The sequence below is a fragment of the Pan troglodytes genome, chromosome 13, assembly GCF_028858775.2.
Source record: "Pan troglodytes isolate AG18354 chromosome 13, NHGRI_mPanTro3-v2.0_pri, whole genome shotgun sequence".
Taxonomy (NCBI): domain Eukaryota; kingdom Metazoa; phylum Chordata; class Mammalia; order Primates; family Hominidae; genus Pan; species Pan troglodytes.
This window is the reverse complement of record NC_072411.2, coordinates 31,066,001-31,087,439: the sequence shown is the minus strand read 5'-3', so window position 1 is coordinate 31,087,439 and position 21,439 is coordinate 31,066,001. Positions and strand designations below refer to the sequence as shown.

Below are 21,439 nucleotides of genomic sequence, written 5' to 3'. Positions count from 1 at the left end.
CGGGTGACTGGGGGTGCCAGGCCCAGGGCTGTGGCGGCGGCGGCCACCGCCTAAGAGACTAAAGACAGGGGCGTGGAGGGGCGGAGCTGGGCAGGGGGCGCCTCATGAAGGCCGGGCTGGGTGTCCCAAACCAGGGCCACGGAAGGGCTGCGGGAAGGAGGCGTGAGGGCCGTAGGGGCTGAGGGGCAGTTGTTGGGGGCGGAATGGGAGGGACCCGGGATCTCGCATGCATGAAGCCGCAGGCCCGGGGCGCCCTAGTGTTTGAGGACGCGCGATCCATACCTGAACCTGGGTACGCAGCCGCAGCCGCCGCCATCTGCTTCAGGGGGCTGGGCTTTGACCAGGCGGCTGGGCAGCGCCAGTTGAAAGCGGTTGAGCAGGCCGGGCGCAGTGGCTCACGCCTGTAATCCCAGCACTTTGGGAGACCAAGGCGGGCCGATCACGGGGTCAGGAGATGGGAGACCATCCTGGCTAACACGGTGAAACCCCGTCTCTACTAAACATACAAAAAAAAAAGTAGCCGGGTGAGGTGGCGGGCGCCTGTAGTCCCAGCTACTCCGGAGGCTGAGGCAGGAGAATGGCGTGAACCCAGGAGATGGAGCTTGCAGTGAGCCGAGATCGAGCCGAGATCGCGCCACTGCACTCCAGCCTGGGCAACACAAGGAGACTCCATCTCAAAACAACAACAACAACAACAACAACAACAACAAAAACCAGCTGAGCAGCGCGGGCCATCTGGCAGTGGGTCCAGCTCCAGAGCGCCGTAGGGCAGCGGCGTGCAGTGTTCGGGTAATAGGACGCAGACGGCGGGGTCGCCGGGGGCTTCGGGGTGGCCTCGGCCCCAGGCCATCCAGCCCTGTGGACCGAATGGAGTCCCGCACGCTGTTGAGGTAGTTGTGGGTTCCCCTGGCCTCGGGCTGGGCGCGGGGTCAGCGCGCCTGCAGGCGGCGCTTGCGGTACGGGCTGGTGAAAGTGGAGACGGACGGCAGGATGGATTCACTTGGCCACATGGCGCGAAGCTGGGAAGACGGACACCGGTGAGTGGCTGCCCGGGAGGGCTGGTCGGGGCGCGGACAGGCGGGCATGGTTCTGCCAAGGATTTTGCTTTATTTCTCGCAAGATGGGGGTATTTCCTCCTTTCTTCAGTTTATAATTGCATGAATTAGTGCAGTGAATTGAGGATGCAGTAAAAATATCTTCAAAGATTATTAAATTCGTTATTATAAAACACATAGAAGAGTTTATGTGTGTGTATGGAAAGCAGGTATACATCAATAACTCTTAATGAATACAAGAAAGAACTACCAATATTGGGGCAAATTTTTCAAATACAAACATCAGTGAATATAGGCAAGGCCTTTTCTTTTTTATTATTCTATTTTAAGTTCCAGGGTACATGTGCACAACGTGCAGGTTTGTTACATAGGTCGACATGTGCCAGCAACGCCTTTTCAATAATGTCTTACAAGGAGAAACGTGGCTCCTCTAGGTGAGCAGCCCTCAGTGCGCATCTCCCTGAAGTCCACATTGATCCGGCAGAGCTGTGGGGTTCACAGCTCACACTGAGGCATTCAGGGCCTAAACCCCACTTTACTCTTTTGTACAATGAATGGGAAATCAGTGATCTAAATGAGTTTAAATCTTATTAGGGATTCAGACTGCCCTTCAGACTCTGTCTCTATTCCTCCCAGAGCTGGGTTCAACATGAATTCAAATACAAATATGAGACAATGAATTATGGTAGTGACAAAGACCTTCCTTCGAATTTCGGATTTTCCTAGCAGCCCCTTTCTTTCTGCTTCCCACCTGCCTTCAACTCCTTCTCCTAAAAAAGTTCAGTTGGGGTGAACGTTTGGTGACTTAGAACATCATTATTTTAACGGGATCCCAAAGCGGTTTTCATTATATGCAAAGCTGTATATTTATTTACATTTTAAAAAATGTTCTAAATTGGTTTCTTATGTCCAAAAGAAGGGGAGCTAGTTATAAGAAAAGAGAATTGAGTAACATAAGAAAGTGCTAATCATTTCAAATTAAAGTGGGAAACATGCAAAGCAGAAAGAATCAATTTCATAAACTCAACAAATTATTAACATAAACAATTCCAACTCTTGTATCTATATAACATCAGTGATCTGTGAGGTGAAATGAGATTCTGAAGAAAAAGTAAATAATAAGGCCATTTTTCTAAGCCAAAAAAGTTTTTGTCATTAATTGTGGAATTTCACCAATTTTTTTCAAATAAAAGTTTCTTAAACTTTTAGTGCCTACTATTGCTTGTAGGTTAATAAACCCTAACAGAAAACAAAATCATTAATGAAATGGAAAACAAACATTAATGGAAAATTTGTGTAACCTTAATTCTTAACGTGTCTTATGAGTTAATTTTTAAAATGTGAAGGTTTATTCTTGGTGTTTGGTAGTTAACTAAGTTTATTAATCTCTCACAAATATGAGGAATTTTATTCCCTAAAGGAACGTGAGGAACACGAGTAGTTCAAGAAAATGCTGAAGATGCGCTTGGCTGGGAAGCTAGGATAGGCTGACGAAGTCAGACTTAGTGTGGGAACCTGGTAAGCAGTGGATCGATGTTAGCTGTTTTCACTTATTGCACTAGTATAATCAGTTTGATGATACATACTTCAGCCCCAGCTGTTACTTAAGACCTGGTTTCACATTTTATGTTCTTTTTCCTGTGCAGGCTGGGAAAGGGTTTCTTCTGGCCATAAAAGCTACTCCAATGGCTGTGGGAGACTTAATTCCAATTCCAGGTGATACAGCCGTCAATCTCCCACTAGCTGTAGGATGGTGTGCTGCAGTTCACAGGTGTGGATGCTCAAGTGGGCTTTCAAAGATGTCATGAGAGGGAGGGGTAATGTATTAGGCACATTTTCCAAATATAGGCATTTCATTGTACAAGACCCCAAATGTGAGAGGGTGTTTGTTTCAGTGTTTTATAGAGTTCCTAATATGCCATCATATATACATTCAGTTGTTTTCAAAATACAGTTTAGTACTTGGCTACTCACAAAGTAATAAAACATTTAAATCACTTAACCATACAATTCTTGATAACCAAAAGGCTTTTCTTTCTATTCAGTAGTTTAACATTCAGCTTTCTTTTTTAGGGCAAAGGAGATAGAAGTGGATGAAATGAGAGAGTATTTTTTTAATTGAACTCTGATTAATGCCAAAAGTGTTCAATCACTATGTGTGGGGAAGTTTCCTGGTACAAAGGAAAAAAAAAAAAAAAACAGATTGTTCATACACTTGGCTGTGTTAGTAAGTGGTAAACAGAATTAAACTTTTCTTATGTGAACTCACACATACGTGCTTCATAATATGTCACTCCTATTTAACATCTCTTTCACACAAATAGGCATCGCCTGCCACACACACCCTTTTGCTAGTCTTCTTCCATTTTGCTTATTAACTCAAAGAAAGAAAAAAGTACAGAAGCCTTCTTGCATAGGTTGCCTTAATCAGATGAATTATTGAAACCACTCTTTCTAAATATTATTTTCCCTTATTTTTCTTTCTTCAGTTTTCCATTCTGTTGTATTTATTTAATTTTTATTTCATTTTCCAGACCTAAGTCAATGTTAGTCTACTACTGTACATCTGGTAACCTCAATCCCTGCAACCGAGGCAAAATGGGTAAGTACTTTAGCCATGTAACTGCATAATTACTAGTGTCTGACACAGAGAAAAAATAGACAAAAAATGTGTCGTGGAGCTTAGAGCCTACATGGGGAGAAGGACAAAAAGTAAGCAAAGAGACAAAACAATGAGAAATTGTAAATGTGTGGTAGTTAACTAGAATGTACGGTGGTTACCAAGGAAAGGAGTCATTGGGAACACATACATGATTGTAAGCAGTAGGGGGTCCATTGGCTATAGAGATTTTAAAAAACAATGATGAAATAAAGCAAAAGTTGGCAGTTATAAAGAATCTCAGTGATAAAATACTGAAATACTCCTCCCTACTGGGGCAGCGGGTCCTATACACACCCCTTCCCTTCTTGATATGTCACTGAGAATGCGACGTGATCAATGACCAGTGAGATTTAGAAAAGTCGGGTGATGTTATTCCTTCCTTTTGAGTGTGTAATAGTGATCACTAATTTATGCAACTTGTTTCTCTTGGGTGTGCATTAACTACTGTACTAGTGATTTGTAAAAATGAATAGGAATCACTATGGGAGAATAAAAAAAACACCCAGATTCCTTGGACCCTGGGATCGAGGTCTTGGGTGATGCTGAGGAAACTATTTTTTTAATAAGCATCTAGATGATTCTTGATGCTTGCGGAAATGCTCTTTGAGAAACCCTGTACTATACAAATGATTAATTTGTCTGAATGTAAGGGATTTAATCTGGTCAATGTACAAAAACCATGGAAATCAATTTGAGTACAACTTAAACATCTAATGATGGTAGAAGATAAAAGTAGGGAGTTTTGCTATTCTGTAGGATTTCTTAGTACCTACTAACTAACGCACCCCTTCTATCCCTGTTACATAGGTACCACTAGCTCTTCATATTCCAATGGTAAGCCATGGTACCACACTGAAAGTTCTATTGCAGGGCAGCTAGACACTGTGGCTCATTTATATATTGTGGCTTTGAATTGGGAAATGTTTTTCCAGGAATGAGAAATACCTGGCCTGCATGTTTCCTCTACCTCTCTCACACCTATAGCAAATACTGTGGGCTGATATGACATTGGTTATCCCTGTGCCAAGGCTCTGTTCTAGATTCCCTTCTAACACAGCATTTCTGGAAGCTATTACCATTAATTTGATGTTGCATTCAAATTAAAGTCATTTGTGTTTCCTATCAGGGACTCTTAGGAGGGATAAGAATGCTGCCTACTGGGAGCAGTAGCCATGTTAACAGGAGGTTGAGCATATATAGTCTCAGGTGATATTACAAGGAGTGATAGACAGCTGGGTGGGTGAACATAGGCTGTCTCTCCATAGAATTGTCTCCTTTAGTGTCCCTTAAGAAGAGTTTTTAATATCCTGCATATAGGTCTTAAGCATCTTTTATCAGATTTATACCTAGTGCCCAGGTAATTGATGTTTCTTTTTTTTTTTTTTTTTTTTACTAATTTAAATGTCTTTTGTAAAAATATATTTTCTAATTGTGGATGATGTCAAATGCAATTGATTTTTGTATATTGACCTTATATTCAGCTATCTTGCTAAACTTATTATTGCTAGAAATTGTATAAAATTTCCTCATGATTTCCTATGTAGACAGTTAATCTGCAAAAATACCAGTATTAGCCCCATTTTTTCAAGCTTTAGGTCTTTATTTTTCTCGTTGATGGCACCATCTCAGCTTACTGCAAGCTCTGCCTCCTGGGTTCACACCATTCTCCTGCCTCAGCCTCCCGAGTAGCTGGGACTACAGGCACCTGCCACCACACCTGGCTAATTTTTGTATTTTTAGTAGAGACAGTGTTTCACCGTGATAACCAGGATGGTCTCGATCTCCTGATCTCATGATCCACTTGCCTTGGCCTCTCAAAGTCCTGGGATTACAGGTGTGAGCCACTGCGCCCAGCCTTCTTGTTGAACTTCTACTATAATGGTGAATAAAAATGGCAATAGTAGGTATTATTGTCTTGCTGCTCATTTTAAGCAGAAGACTTCAAATATTAAATTCACCTGCCATTTTTAGGATAAACCCAACTTGGTCATGCCATGTTATCTTTTTTTATATTTTGTTTAATTCAGTTTGCTAATCATATAGTTCCCTTGTTTTTCTATTCTCTGAAAGTGCTTTTGTAATAGTGGAGTAATCTATTCCTCGAAAACTTGGGAAAAGCACCTTTAAATTATCTGGATTTGTAATTTTTTGTGAGAATATTTTTTATTGCTTCAGTGTCTTTAATAGTTAAAGAATTTTGCAGCCTTCATTTTCTGCTGGAATCAGTTTTAGTAAATTATATTTGTCTCTTTTTCTAAGATTTTGTCTGTTTTAACATGTGTTTACATTCATTTTTTTATATTAATATTTTTGTCTTAAACTGTATCTGTAATTATGCTTCTTTTTTAATTCATAATATTTGTGTGTCTTCTCTTTTCTTCTCAGCTAGTCTCCAAAGGGTTTATTTTATTTCTTTTTTTCAAAGAACCAACTTCTTCGGGCTTTATTGACTTTTTTCTTTGTTCTTTTTTTTTTTTTTTGAGATGGAGTCTCGCTCTTGTTGCCTAGGCTGGAGTACAATGGCATTTTCTTGGCTCACCACAACCTCTGCCTCCCGGGTTGAAGCAGTTCTCCTGCCTCAGCCTCCTGAGTAGAGTAGCTGGGAATACAGACATGTGCCACCACACCTGGCTAATTTTGTGTTTTTAGTAGAGACGGGGTTTCTCCGTGTTGATCAGGCTGGTCTTGAACTCCCGATTACAGGCATGAGCCACCGCGCCCAGCCTATTGACTCTTTATTATGCTGCTTTGTTTTCTATTGCATAGATGTATTGCCTTATGTCTTTTTTCCCCTTCCTCCTGTTGTCTTTGATTATGTTTTTCTTCTCTTTAACTTAGAAATATAGCCCATGAATATTTGGCTTGTCTAATACATCATTTATGGCTTTATATTTCCCTCAATGCCACTTTGACTGTATCCCACACATTTTGTTGTATAATGTTTATGTTATCATTACTCTCTAATCCTTAAACATTTTTCATTTGAATTTCTTCTTTGACCTATGAGGATGTAGAGTCCAGTTTTCAACTGCCAAATTACATTTTCTACATGTGCATGAGTTTCTACTTGTCCCTCACATCAGACAGATAGTAGCTTAATGGTTAAAAGTCTTGAGCTTTGAGATGTAATAGACTTGGATTCAAATCATAGCTCATTCACTCACTCTTGTATTCATTAAATAGGCATTATTCTTGGTGCTGAGGATGTATCACTAAACAGAAATCCATGCTCACATAGATCTTATATTCTGGTATGCATCCCACCATTTAGTAGACTCCACTACTTATTAGTTGTATCAGTTGGAAAAAGTCTCTCAGTTTCTCCCTGTAGATCAATTTTTTTTATCTGTCAATGAGAATAATAATTATTCTATTCTAGGGAGCTCTTCGGAGAACGTAGTGAGATAAAGTGCTTAGTACAGTGGTTAGAACAGTGAACATTTTAATAAATGCTTGCTATTACCATATGGACAGCTTTCTCAGAAAGCCTTTCCTAACCCAGCCCCACCCCTCCCCTTCCTGGCACCCAGACAGAGCTAGATGCTTCTTTTGTGTTCCTCCAGAGCATATTGTACTGGCCTCTAGCAGAATACTCAGGCAAAAGATTGTAATCATGAATTGTCCACATCTCCCACCAGACTGCCAGTTCTTTAAAGACAAAGAATATATCGTATGTAATTTTTTTTACCTCAGCATCTACCACAGTGCCTGGCAAGTGTTAAATGGTAAATAAATATATTTGAAATGACTAAAGGAAGGATTGATACAGATTTAGGAAAAGGAAAGTAAGTGTATGTTGCTGAGATATTTATTGATTCATTCAGTCAAAAAATGTTCATTAGGCACTGATTACCAGTCAGCCACTTTTTAAGGTACTGTGTAGGTTCAAACAAAACAGACAAAATTTTGTTATGGTACTTAAATCTTAGAAAGGAGAAATATACATCAGATATGGTTGAGTGATTGCAGAAAAATAAAACAGATTAAAGAAGTAAACAGTATTGTGGGAAGGCTGCTATTTGATATGTGATGGCCAAAGAAAGTCTCTCTGATAAGGTGTCATCTTAGTAGAGACCTGCAAGAAGTGAGAGGACAAATCAGAGGGACACGTGGATGAAATATTCCAAGTTGAAGAAACAGTAAGTGCTGAAGTTCTTTAATCATATTCAAGGACAGCAAGGAGGCCAGTATGGCTGCAGCAGAAGCACTGAGAGGGAGAGCGGTAAGAGGTGAAGTCAGAGTGGTGGGCAGAGAGAGTGAGGATGCAGAGAGTGCAAGCCCTTGCAGACCATGGCTTTGCCTCTAAATGAGAAGAGATTCCATTGAAGGGCTGTGAATGGGGACATTCCTGTAATACACTCTGAGTTACATTTTACAAGAATCCCTCTGGCTGCTACATGGAGGTCCGACTAGGGTTACAGGGGTAGTGGCAGAGACCACTTAGGACAGTATTGCAACATTCCAGGCTACAGTAGTGGTTTGGATCAGAGAGCTAGCAGGTGGAAATTATGATTCTGGGTATTTTTCAAACAGAGAGCTGATAGATTTTGTTCAATTGTGTGTGGGTTGTTAAAGAAAGAGAAGAATCAAGGATAACCCCAAAGTTTTTGGCTGAACTACTAAACAAATTGAATTAGCATTTGGTTAGAGGTAGAAGACTGGTGAAATAGCAAGTTTGTGTATGTATTGGGAGGGGGGTGGTTAGCAGTGGGTGTATCAGGAGGCCCATTTTAGAGCTGTTAAATGTGAATGTCTCTTACACCTCCAGGTGGAAATGTTGAACAAGTATATGGATATATAGATCAGAACATCAGTGTTGAGATCAGAATCTCTTATGCTATCAACCTGTACATAACTTTCTTATTTACCACCATCTTTTTAAAGTATAAATCCCTATGGAACAGATGATTCTTGTGAATCTTCTCTGAAGAGGAGTTATGTTTTTCAGATAGATTTTTAGCTGGCATTTTTTTAAGTAGGGCAATAATCGTATTACTATAATAACTGACATCATAATTGAATAATGAGCTTAGGCATATGCTTTGCAAAAACCTACATACCTTAATTAAAATTGAATTCAAATGAGTACCTTTTCGAAAGAACTACTGAATTCACAAATGTACATAAAAAGTTCTTAATTAAGCTTAATCTAAGTATTAATATAAAAAGAAAAACACTATTATGAATAAAACCCTGGATACCAGAGTGGACAATTGAGTCTGACATATTCCTGGAGAAATATTTAAAGTAAGCTAAAACAAGAAAATCTTGCCTTTAGAATTTTTTAGTTAAACTTTTAAAAAAGATTCAAATAAAATGTTAAGAAACTTTCTAAATGGTTCTGAAAGTAATGGCCCAGCCAGGGAAATAAAGTTTCTAGCCTGTGTCTTGGGGCTTTCAGAATAGACTAGGTAACCTTAGAATTAAATGTGGATTTATGTTTTTCTGAAGAGTACCCCCTTTTGTTGACTACATGTGCTTCCCCAAGAATTTGTTTTAGAGTAGGTGTTTCAAATAAAGGGTCCAATTCTTAACCCATTCACATTGTTTCATTTTGCAGATAACCAGTTATCTAGCATAAAAATCTTTACGTTGTTCTCAGAAATTGATTCTTGACTCTACACAGCAAATCCTTCATCTTTATTGTTCTGACCCATTATAAATACCTTCCAGTGTGATGGGCTTATATTCTCCTATTCTCCTCTAGCACTTACTCTCTTTTTTTCCCCAGGATTCCAGGTCTTGGCAACCTGTGAAATTCCAATTCCATTTGCGAGAGCTTTGAGGAGGCCATATGCTGATTTCACCGCAAGCAACTTCACAACCCAGTACTGGAATGCCATCAGCCAGCAGGCCCCTGCCATCATCTGTGACTTCTATCTGTGGCTCACTGGAAGGAAACCCAGGTGAGAAGCTGAGTCAATGGCTTTGAGAATGTCACTGCATTTGGGAGATTGAGGCCCCAAAGTCTTTAGGGCTTCCTTCAGCCGAGGATTAAAGGAGACAACTGAATCTGACCCATATATACAGATTGAACACACCTACTCTGAAAATGCAAAATCTGAAATTCTCCAAAATCCAAAATGTTTTGAGTGCTGACATGATGCCACAAGTGGAAAATTCCACACATCTTACCTCATGCGATGGGTCACAGTCAAAACACATTCAAAACTTTGTTTCATGCATAAAATTATTTAAAATATTGTATAAGATTACCTTCAGGTTATGTGTATGTGGCTAAGTGTGTATGAAGCATAAGTGAATTTTGTGTTTAGACATGGCTCCCATTCCCAAGATACCTCATTACATAGAAGCAAATATTCCAAAATCTGAAAACAGTTGAAACCCAACACACTTCTGACCCAAGCATTTCAGATAAAGGATACTCAACCTGTATAAGTTTTGAACAAACAAAGCAGTCATAGTGAGAAGCCACAGAAGCCTCCTACATTAAAAATGCTCCAGCATAATAAAGGAAGGTAAATGTTAAAGCACCTGCTTGATGAATTCAGCAAGTGATCATTCACGCAAAAAGAAAAGCAACTGAGACTCTGTCGCTAGGGTTTTTCAAATAGGTAGAGAATCTTAAATATCCAGTAATGATGACAACCTCACTTACTGGGAGCTTACTCGTGGGGCTAAGGAGGATGCATGATGATCCCATTTTTATTGTCACAGCTACCAAAGGAAGATACCCTCATCAACCCAATTTTACAAATGGAGAAATAGAAGCTAAGGGAAGAATCTGAAGTAGTCTCAAAGGCAGTGACAGGAAGGATGTGGAGAAAGCTGAGTGTCAAAGTCAGTATTCATGACTAGATTTACTGCTACTTAGAGATGAATGAAGAAATCAGAGGGAACGCAGTGTGCTGATGCTAAAGCAGCTGTCACCACCCAGCTGTGTGACATAGGACATCTTCTTTCTCTGTCTCACTTGAATAATATGATGTGTCAGAGGAGACATGATTGTAATTGCCTAAAGCAATTCTTGTGATCAAGAATCAGAAGCATGAACAGTATTGCTCTCTGTGTTAGCCCCTTTATAAGGGAGGAAGTCATCTTCAGCATGTTGAATTGTCATCTTTCTTGGCAGTGCAAATGACTAAAACTTAGCCAATGTAGAGTTTGTCCAAATTTGGAGCAAAGTGAAAGGAAAACATTGTGATTATGGGGAAAATATTTGTATGGGACTATTAAATAAAGACACGAAAAGAAGAAAACCCAAATATTATAGGCAGAAATGCTAAACGTTATAAAATATATCAGGATTGGAAGAAGGCATGGATAAAGAACAAAGTTCAGTTAGGAAAGAGAAACACAGAAGGAAGAGACACAATAGAAGTCATTATGTATTCTGTGAGAAGTCAGACAGTAAGATTTGTGGGAAATGGGTTGGTTTGTTGTATGGTATGTATTTTAGCAACAATCTTTATGGCAGAGAAAGCTAAAATCCCTTAGCTTGCGTGAATGATCACTTGCTGAATTCCTCAAGGTAGGCATGATGAAGGAGGGTTTAGAGGAGACACAGACACAATGAACTGACCTAGATAGAAAGCCTTAGTATACTCAGCTAGGAATAGTGATTCTGAGGACACACTGTGACCTGACTGTGTCATTACATGTATGGTAGTGATGGGGATGATAGAAGGAAGAACTGATGGCATATTTTCACCCCCACAAAAATCAGTTAAATATTGGGACACTAACCTTCCAGGTCAAGAAAAGTCACATGCCATAGCCATGGTATTGCACATCATTCATCTTGCATTCTTTGAGAATAAGAAGATAAGTAAGTAGTTCAGAAGTGGGAAGCTTTGTCCAGGCCTGTGTGTGAACCCAATGTTTTGTTTAGAAATAGAACAAGTAAGTTCATTGCTATAGCATAACACAAAATTTGCTTAAGTGGTGGTCAGCAAATCCTTGAATGCTGCTTAATGTGACGAGGTTGGTAAAATCCTTTGTGCAACACTCTTACTCCCTGAATGTTTTGCTGTGCTGGGGCCTGTGCGTGCCAGGCAAGGCCAAGATGGCTCAAAGAGCAACCAGCCACCTCCTGCTGGCAGGATTTGTTTTTGCATCCTGTGAAGAGCCAAGGAAGCACCAGGGCATAAGTCTACTCACTTATATCTGTTTGTCTGGAACATAACCCATGTTTGTTTTTACAACAAATAAAATTGATGTTGAATAAAAACTGAGTGGTCATTGTCATTAATCTTTGAACCCAGATTAACCTTTTGGTCATACCTAGTCTAAGAGAAAAGAGATATTCTTAGCAATAAATACAGAGCCCAGCTATGTCAGTGAAGATCTCAAGTGCATAGACAGTAGTATAGGGAAGAGTCAGAGGCCAAAAAGACAGGATGGCAGACATTGAACAGAGGAGAGTGTGGTGTTTGCCTTTGCATCAACTGAGATTATGGAATAACACCTGAGGCTTGGGGAGAGCACCTACAAGATACCAATAAAGCATTCTAAGAACATCTATGAAGTGAGAAGATTTGAATTACTGTTGTTCTTGTGATTACGATTGTATTTATGGTTGTTACTTCATTTGTATTAATCACCTATGTGCCCAAGTGTAATCATGAAGTTAGATTTTTCCCAGATTTTTTTATTAGACTCAAGAATTCCCATAGACAAGGGCAATGTCACTATCCTATTTATACATTTCTTCTCTCAGTTCTGCAGAGCCAAAATATAGAGTCCAATCTTTTAGACAGGTTATGCAATAAAGGCTGACTTGGATTATCTAACTGGTACATGAGGCCCCGTGTGGTATTTTACTCCAGAGGAAATTGGCACCTGTATATAATTGTAGTTAAGTTGATCCCTTGATATCAGAAAAGTTTCTGCTGTGCAGTCCTTTTTGATGATTTAATAATATACATCCTCATTTTAGACAGTACCAGTGGCCATAGATGTACTTGGCAGCAGAATATTACAGATTGTAAACCTTGAATCTGCGTTTTAGTAGCAAGAGCATTTGGAGTCTTGTGCTTCCCTTGTAGACATCTTCTTAACATCTACATCCTATCTTTTGTCTACTGTTGTTACTGCTACTAGTTCCATAGACATTCTAATTTTCATTTGGGATATACATTTTTGTTATTTGTAAGCTCCCTCTTCTTTTTCATTTTTTCACCCCCTTTCAGACTGTTCTAAAATCAGAAAGGAAATTCTCCTCCATGAGCATGTATATGTTTTTGGCTCTTGGAACTTGAGATGGTGCAAGTAAGTACAAGCACATTTTCCAGATAAGTCATGTGAAGTGATTTACATTTCATAATATGATCATTTCTGATTGATCTTATCTATTAAGACCACCCATAGAGATGGCTGTAATGAATTAAGGACATCAAACAATGTCAAGTTGTTCATTGCATGTATTTCAGAACATTGCCGAGATAAAGCCAGGTGGAGTCATTAATTTCACCAGCTGGTTATTTCCTTGTTGCAGTGCCAAAGATTGTCATTTTTGAATTAAAGCCTCTCGTTTTTCTAACTCATCTTTCATTGTTGATCATGGCAAGTGAATAATTAATGAATGTATATGTTTAGGTTGTGAGAAATTTAAAACACACCCTAAGAGTTGTAATGTTGATTGCTTTTAAATGTTGTAATGGTTTTGAGAGTGTCTGCTAATGATTCCTTAATTACATACTTGCTTTTCTTAGAAAATCAACTCATTTCATTGGGATTAATTTTCTCTTAAACATTTAAATTCATATTTTAATAAATCACTATGCGTGGGATTCCATTATATATTTGAAAAGATCAAGTTTAATTTTTTTACCCAGGTAACATACACAATGGCTCAAGATTTGTGTTCTTTGATCTCACAATTTAAAAAAATATGCATTAAGCACCATGGAAATCCCAGCAACTTCAGCAAGAAAGAGTCTTTGTTCCATAGTTTCTTATGCTTGATAAATATGTGGACTAAAATAAATGGAATATCTTAATTCAGTTTTTGCTTCATGAGACTGGTTGAGTGAACATAGGCCTAGTGCTTTGACAATTGGCCTATTGTAGAAGATTGATATTCTAGTAGCCTAAATAGAATCCATTTCTTATAAGAACATATATATTTTGGAAAATGTGGTATTTCTCAGAAAACTGCTGAAATGAATTATGTATCTTTTCTATCTTTACTTCTATTATTTTCAAAGATCTAAAGCTTTCACTTGAAAATTAGTCTTTTGGAAAAAAAGACATTGAAACTAGTGTTAAATTATATTTCATTGAGGTAATGAATATGAAGATTCATTTGCTGTAATCTCCTTGTGATCTTCTAAAGTAGTTTCTTGTGCTTTTAAAAATAACACTATAATGGTCTATATGTGTATCAGTTTTTACAGTAATTTGTCTGAACTTTAGCTTATACCAGTGTGCATGAAGAACCAAGTGCAGTCTGAATTAGCACAATGCAAATAGAAAACCGACCTTTTATTTTCCTCACAAAATAATATCTAATATAAACCTTATGTAAAATAAAGAATTTTTAAGTGCTTGTAAATTAATAACAAAATCATACATAATGTCAGTGGAGGAGAAAAGTTAAGGATTTTATATCACATTAAAATGCATTTCTAAATTGACATAGTATTGTTATAAAACATATTCTTGAATATTGTATCAGAATTTATCACCACTATTGAAGTCAAAATAAAGATGGATCTCTAAAGTATACAATTTATTTGGGAATCACAGAATTGTAGTTCTGAACAAAACTGAAAACCACGGTGGTCTTCTATATGTGTGAAGGACAAAGAGAAGATTGGGGGTTTACTAGCAAGGGAAATGCTACATATTGTTTTGAAAGAAAGCTCACGGACACTAGAGAAGATTTTGGGAGCTGGTCAAACAAGCCTAATGGGAGACAAATCTTTTGAGACTTCCCAGGAGCCCAACTAGAAAATCCCTTAGTCAATTTTAGGTGAAAAAGGCTTAAATTTGAATTTGATTCTGGGGAAGTTTGTCATTTGTTTGGATTCAAAAAGCCTAAAAATATTTAATTAAAGTAGAATTACATATCCTTGAGAGATAATGGTCACTTATTTAATCAGAGTAATAATGGAAAGACTTCAAAAACAAATTCAAAAGTTACATAGTCAAGAGAAAAAAAATACTTAGACCTGTATTAGAGATGACTTAGTTTTTTCAGGTGGTCAAAACCCGAATGAAGACAGCCCAAACCACAAGAAGCTATCTTAAAACATACAATATCTGCTTGTTAGGTAGAATACTTAGAGAGAGAGAAAAAAACCTTTTGTAATATGACCATTTCTCTTGGTATATGCCCTTTTGCATAAACTGGAAATTAAACCCCATGAAAAACTACTTTAATTCAATTAGACTCTGGAAGAGTGTGTGTCTAAGGTTATAAGTAAACCATATTATAGAATAATAATACACACACACACACACACACACACACACACACAAGTAGTACCTCCACCCGGGGAAATGGATGGCTTTTAGAAAAAGTAAGAGCATGTGAAATTTCCTGGTTACATAGAACAATTGGGATACATCAGGAAAAGCCAAGAGTACAGAATTAATCTATACTGGAAAAACATTGTTTTTTCCAGTTTTTTTGAGACAAACATTCTCAGTGTCAGGTTATAATACCTGAGTGCAAAGTGGGGAAAAATGCAATAGAAACTGACAAAAAAAAAAAAAAATTGAGACAGTCACCACTTTAGTTAAGCAAAAAGATGTACTGTTTTAAGGAGAGACGTAAGAAGAGCAGAGGGCATTGATGTATTAACTGCAAATTACACGTAGTGAGATGCATAAAAAGCCAAACCTTTGAGATTAAATCTGAAAAACTTTAAGAGGAAAACTCTACCTCCTGAAATGAAGCGATCACTTATTTTTCTTTATTGCTGCTTCTAAAAAGAGGATACATGTACAGAATGTGCAGGTTTGTTGTATAGGTATACGTGTGCCATGGTGGTTTGCTGCACCTATTGACCCGTCCTCTAAGTTCCCTCCCCTCACCCCCATATCCCCCAACAGACCGTGGTGTATGTTGTTCGCCTCGCTGTGTCCATGTGTTCTCAACGTTCAACTCCCACTGAATGAGAACATGCAGTGTCTGGTTTTCTGTTCTTGTGTTACTTTGCCAAGGATGATGGCTTCCAGTTTCATCCATGTCCCTGCAAAGGACATGCTCTCATGTCCTGCGTAGTATTCCATAGTGTATATGTAACATATTTTCTTTATCCAGTCTATCACTGATGGGCATTTGGGTTGGTTCCAGTCTTTGCTATTGTACTGCAATAAGTAGAATGATTTATATTCCTTTGGGTATATACCCAGTAATGGGATTGCAGGGTCAAATTGTATTTCTGGTTTTAGATACTTGGGGAATCACCATGCTGTCTTCCACAATGATTAAACTAATGTATATCCTCACCAACAGTGTAAAAGCATTCCTATTTCTCTACAGCCTCACCAGCATCTATTGTATCCTGACTCTTTTAAATAATCACCATTCTGACTGGCATGAGATGGTCTCTCATTGTGGTTTTGATTTGCATTTCTCTGATGATCAGTGATGTTGAGCTTTCTTTCATATGTTTGTTGGCCAACTTCTTTTGAGAAGTGTCTGTTCATATCCTTTGCCCACTTTTTAATGATATTATTGCTCATATTAACTTTGAAATGACTGAAAATTCAAAATAAAGACAAGAAAGATAAAATTATATTTTTTAAGTTATAGGTATGAAGTATTTTTGAAAAGAAAGAAATCTCTAGATTATATATATACGTATGTGTATATATTTATATGTGTGTATATATAATATATATATTGCTTTCAAAAAAAAATTATTAGAGTCAAAATAGTACCATCTCCAGATGTTTTTATTTAGCTTGGTATCTAAAATCATTTAGGTGACCCATTCCCATATTTGGAGAATTTTTAAAATTTGTTGTCTACATCTGTGATATTCAGTATAGTAGCCACTAGCTACTTAACTTTTAATCAGTTATAATTAAATGAAATTTAAAATTCAGTTCTTCCAACATACTAGCTACATTTCAAGTGCTCAATAGACGCACTTGGCTAGTGGCTACTTTATTGGACGGGGCAGGTACAGAACATTTCCATTATCACAGAATATTTAACCAGACAGTATTGATCTAAATGGTTTTTTTTTCTTTTTTTAACTGGAGTGCAGTGGTGCAATCTCAGCTCACTGCAACCTCTGCCTCCCAGGTTCAAGCAATTTTCTACCTCAGCCTCCGAAGTAGCTGGGATTATAGGCGCCCACCACCACACCCAGCTAATTTTTAAATTTTTAATAGAGACAGGATTTCACCATCTTGGCCGGGCTGTTCTTGAACTCCTGACTTCATGATCCACCAGCCTTGGCCTCCCAAAGTGCTGGGATTACAGGCACGAGCCATTGCACCAGGCCAAGTATCTTGTAGAGAAAATTTATATTATGATTCAGATTTCCATGTTGCCCATCTTTTTTATTAATCTTATAGACACTTATTGGAGTGCTTATTATGTCTTAAGTGCATGAGAAGTGCAAAGAGTATAAAGACAAAAATGATGTAGCCAAATCAAGGGGTGGAGACAGACATTTAAAACATAATTGCAACCCAACATGAATTCTCCAGGGAGAGGAGAGCAAAGGACAATGAAGGCAGAAAGAATCACGCTTGCAAATCCATGAACGGTGTGGGTGTGTTTGGGAAACTCTGGGTAATTTATTTAGCCCTAGACAAGTAAAAATAAGGACTAGAAAGGTATGCTGAGGCCAGATCTTGAAAGATTTCAAATAACTGCAGTCAGGTTACACTCCATTGAATGAAAACCCAGTTGAAACTGGTTTAAAACACAAAGGTGGTGTATTGATGTACAATGGAAAAAATCCAGCACTAGAGTGGTGAGCAGCTGTGATTCAACTAGAACTCTGGCTGCCTTGGTTTTTGAATCTCTCAACTCTGCCACTTTGTTCTGGTTTTATCCCCATGATGAATAAGATATTTGCTGTAGCTTCAAGCTTTGCACACATAATATGGCAATCTTTGGATGAAGAGAGGCTGGCCCTCTCCAAGATTTTCTCCCAAGATTGATGAAACTTGTTTTCTAAAAACCCTCAGCAAATTTCCCTCCCATCGCATCAGCTTAGTTAAGGTTACCTGTCCACTTCTGGCCAGCCCCTGTGGCCTGAGATTATGCCATGTACTAATTTGTTGAGAAACCTCAGACATAAGCCAATCACTGTCTAGAATGTAAGAGTGCATGGAGATCAATCTGCTTTCCTCTGAAGCTGGGGTGAGATTATGTGTTTCTGAGGCAAGGTCGCTACTGGAGAAGGGTGAATACCTGCGTGATAATTCAGAACTCATCAAGAGATAGAAGACTGGGTGTTAGGGGGTTAGCATTCTGAGTGGAGCATGGTTTCTGGAGTCAGACCTGAGTTGGTGTCCTTTATCCACACTGCGTGGTGTAACTTTATGTAACTGAGCCTCAGTTTCCAAATGGAGATTATAATGGTCATTGTCTTTCGTACCGTTGTGAGATGTAAAGGGGTTAACACAGAAAAGGCACTTAGAATAGTGCCTGAACCACAGTAAGCACTCAGCAAATATTAGCTTTAAATTCATACTCAAATATGGGAGGGAGTTTGAGCTTTATCTTTTAGAGTCTGACACTCCCATTGAAGGTCTTTTGTATCTTGACAGCTAGAAGATTTCCTACTACTTAAATAATAATAAAACATTAGAACTCAAGTGATGCTGATGATGACAGGAAATGTGAATTAGTTGAGTAGTTGGGACGGAAATCACATGGCCCGCAAAGCTGAGAATATTATCTGGCCCTTTACAGAAGTTTGCCAACTACTGAAATAGAGGACCAGAAAAATGTCTTCTGATATAAAACACCTAAACATGTTAAGCCTGGTGCAGTGGCTCACCCCTGTAATCCCAGCACTTTGGGAGGCCAAAGTAGCTGAATCCTCCCACCTCAGCCTCCCAAGTAGTTCCATATCAGCCTGGACAACATGGTGAAACCCTGTCTATACTAAAAATACACAAATTAGCTGAGCATGGTGGCAGTTGCCTGTAATCCCAGCTACTTGGGAGGATGAGGCAGGAGAATGGTTTGAATCCAGGAGGCAGAGGCTGCAGTGAGCCGAGATCACACCACTGCACTCCAGACTGAGCAACAGAGTGAAACTCTGTCTGAAAAAAAAAAAAAGATAAAATATGTTTTTTATAAAATAGTTTTAATGCATAGCTGAACTTGAGGCAAAATAAGGAAATTCCTAAGTGTCCCGAAATGACAGGAAGGTACACACCTATACACAAACAGAGTGAGAGAAGTTGAACAAGCACACACAAATATGACAAATGTATATTGAGAGCCAAATATATGTCAGGTACATATTGCTCTGTGCCTGGGGAGCAGGGACAATAAGGTAGAAAACAAAACAGACATGGGATTAACCTCATAGATCTTAAAGTCCAGTGAGGTAGGCAACTTCTATAAGAAATAAATGTATATTAAATATTTTGAAAAGTACTGTGAAGAAAAAGAGCAAGACGCTTTGAAAGAGAGTAACAAGTGACACCTGCTTTAGGATTAGGTGCCTTGAAAAGGACTCCAGAAATAGTGCCACTGGAACTCAGGAGGAGTTAATGTGTTCACGGAAATGGGAGAGAGCATTTCTTTTAGGTAGATGCCTAGGCTCTGCCAACTTTGCTTGATTCTATCTGACTCTATTAGACAAGTTATAGAAGTATAATAATGCCTTTGCTACAAAACCAGAAATGGATAAATACTTAAGAAGAAATTTTCACATCTCGTCAAATGTGCGTTTTGATGCTATAGTAATTGTTCCAATTTAAAACATTGATTTTTACATATTTTCTTCTTTCCTTTTTTTTTTTTTTTGAGACCTGTTCTCACTCCGTTTCCCAGATTGGAGTGCAGTTCTCAATCAGCTCACTGTAACCTCAAATTCTTGGGTTCAAGGGATTCTCTTGTCTCAGCCTCCTGAGTTGCTGGGAATATAGGCACACACAGCTACAGCTGGCTAGTTTTCATATTTTTTGTAGAGATGGGGTCTCGCAAAGATGGGGTCTCACCAGCATCTTGCTGATGCCGGTCTTGAACTTGTGGTCTCAAGCAATCCTTCTGCCTCAGCCTCTTGAAAGTGCTAGGATTACAAGTGTGAGCCACCACACCTGGTTTATACATATTTCAATAGTTTTAATATAACAGCAAAGTCCATTTGAGGCAGAGGACAGACTTTTTAAAAAAAATTATAGTAACATCTGTCTTGCTCTTACCACCAAGGCTGGAGGGCAGTGCATGACCATGGTTCACTGCAGCCTCAACCTCCTGGGCTCATGTGATCCTCCTACTTCAGTCTCCCAAGTAGCTGGGACCACAGGTGTGTGACACCATGCCCGGCTAATTTTTTTTTTTTTTTTTTTTGTAGACATGGTGGTCTCACTGCGTTGTACAGGCTAGTCTTGAACTCCTGGTTTTAAGCAATTTTCTGGTCTCAGCCTCACAAAGTGCTGGGATTACAAGTATGAGCCACCACACCTGGCTAGAGAACAGACTTTTAATAACAAAAGAAAAGTCCTTTTTATTCTAAGGTTGACTTTAGGAGCCTGTTTAAAGGCGGGTAGATGAAACTGCTTACAGAAAGCTAGCTTTGTGTGCTGAACTTGATACTATTAGAGGTTTCTTGAAAGATCTGGGAAAAAAGGTTTAAAATTGCAACTGGAAGATGTTAGCTAGACTAGAAATGGAGAGTCCCAAGCACTCAGGAATTCAGCAAATGGCTGCTGGTTAGGTTTTTGTTTTTATTTTTTGGGTTTAAGATACCCTCAAACTCTAGTTATTTCTGAATTGAAGATGACCAATTGATGGATATGTTTGTATTAGTAAAATCAAAAGCTTATTAGTTTATATTTCACGTTAACAAAACCCATAAAGAAATTATTCTTTGCCTTTGTAACCCATATGTCAGCTTGGATATCCCTGCCCTTTAATAAAATGTAATTAATGAATTCCCCAAGAATTGTTGAGGATTCTCAGGTGGCTAATTGTTCATGGTCATCTCTGCTGTTGCTGGGGATGGATCTGTTTTGTTTATGAATCATTTTCATTTCACATAGACTCCATAACAAGTCGATCCAGACCAGGTAAAGGCCTCATTCTTCATTTGTCATAAATTTAAGATCAAACAACAAAAAGAGAAAACACGTGCCTAGGCCTGCCTAACACTCATAGGACCTGCCTTTACCTACCACACATGGACACCCAATCTTTCAATGCGTCATCCTCTACCCTGTTAACTGAAGTTTTCTGTGTTTATTTTTCTCATCTTTTAAATCTTCCATTTACTGTAATTTAGGAGAAAATGAGGTCACTGAGTTAATTCATTTTGCTGAGTTTAGTACACAAATTCTAGGCAACGTTTCACAGACCTGGGTCTTTCATGGTGTAATAAATGTGGGCTTTTGCAAACTGTTTTCCTCTTTTTGGTCTCACAGCTATGTTTTGGATGATTAAAGTTGCTAAAGGTCTAAACACTTACTAATAGGTTTTGTTCTTACATCTGCACTGGGTGGTAGCATAGGGCAGTAGAAAGAACACTGGAGCTCTAGATACTACCGTCTCCTCAATCAGAGAAGTAGAGCTTGGTTGAGAGACCATAGCCTAGTTAGCTAACCCATATGA

General features: G+C 38.6%; 1 protein-coding gene across 1 annotated transcript in view; it reads left to right on the top strand.

The window, feature by feature from the left end:
- The first annotated feature begins 203 nt into the window (after window positions 1-203).
- The window catches only part of LOC107966644 (fatty acyl-CoA reductase 2-like), a 56,225-nt gene continuing 34,989 nt past the window's right edge, over window positions 204-21,439 (top strand). The window contains exons 1-5 of the mRNA XM_054678840.2: window positions 204-371; window positions 768-1,037; window positions 2,702-2,826; window positions 3,590-3,657; window positions 9,449-9,623. Of these exons, the coding sequence (XP_054534815.2) occupies window positions 204-371; window positions 768-1,037; window positions 2,702-2,826; window positions 3,590-3,657; window positions 9,449-9,623 (806 nt within the window). The remainder of the gene's footprint in view (window positions 372-767; window positions 1,038-2,701; window positions 2,827-3,589; window positions 3,658-9,448; window positions 9,624-21,439) is intronic.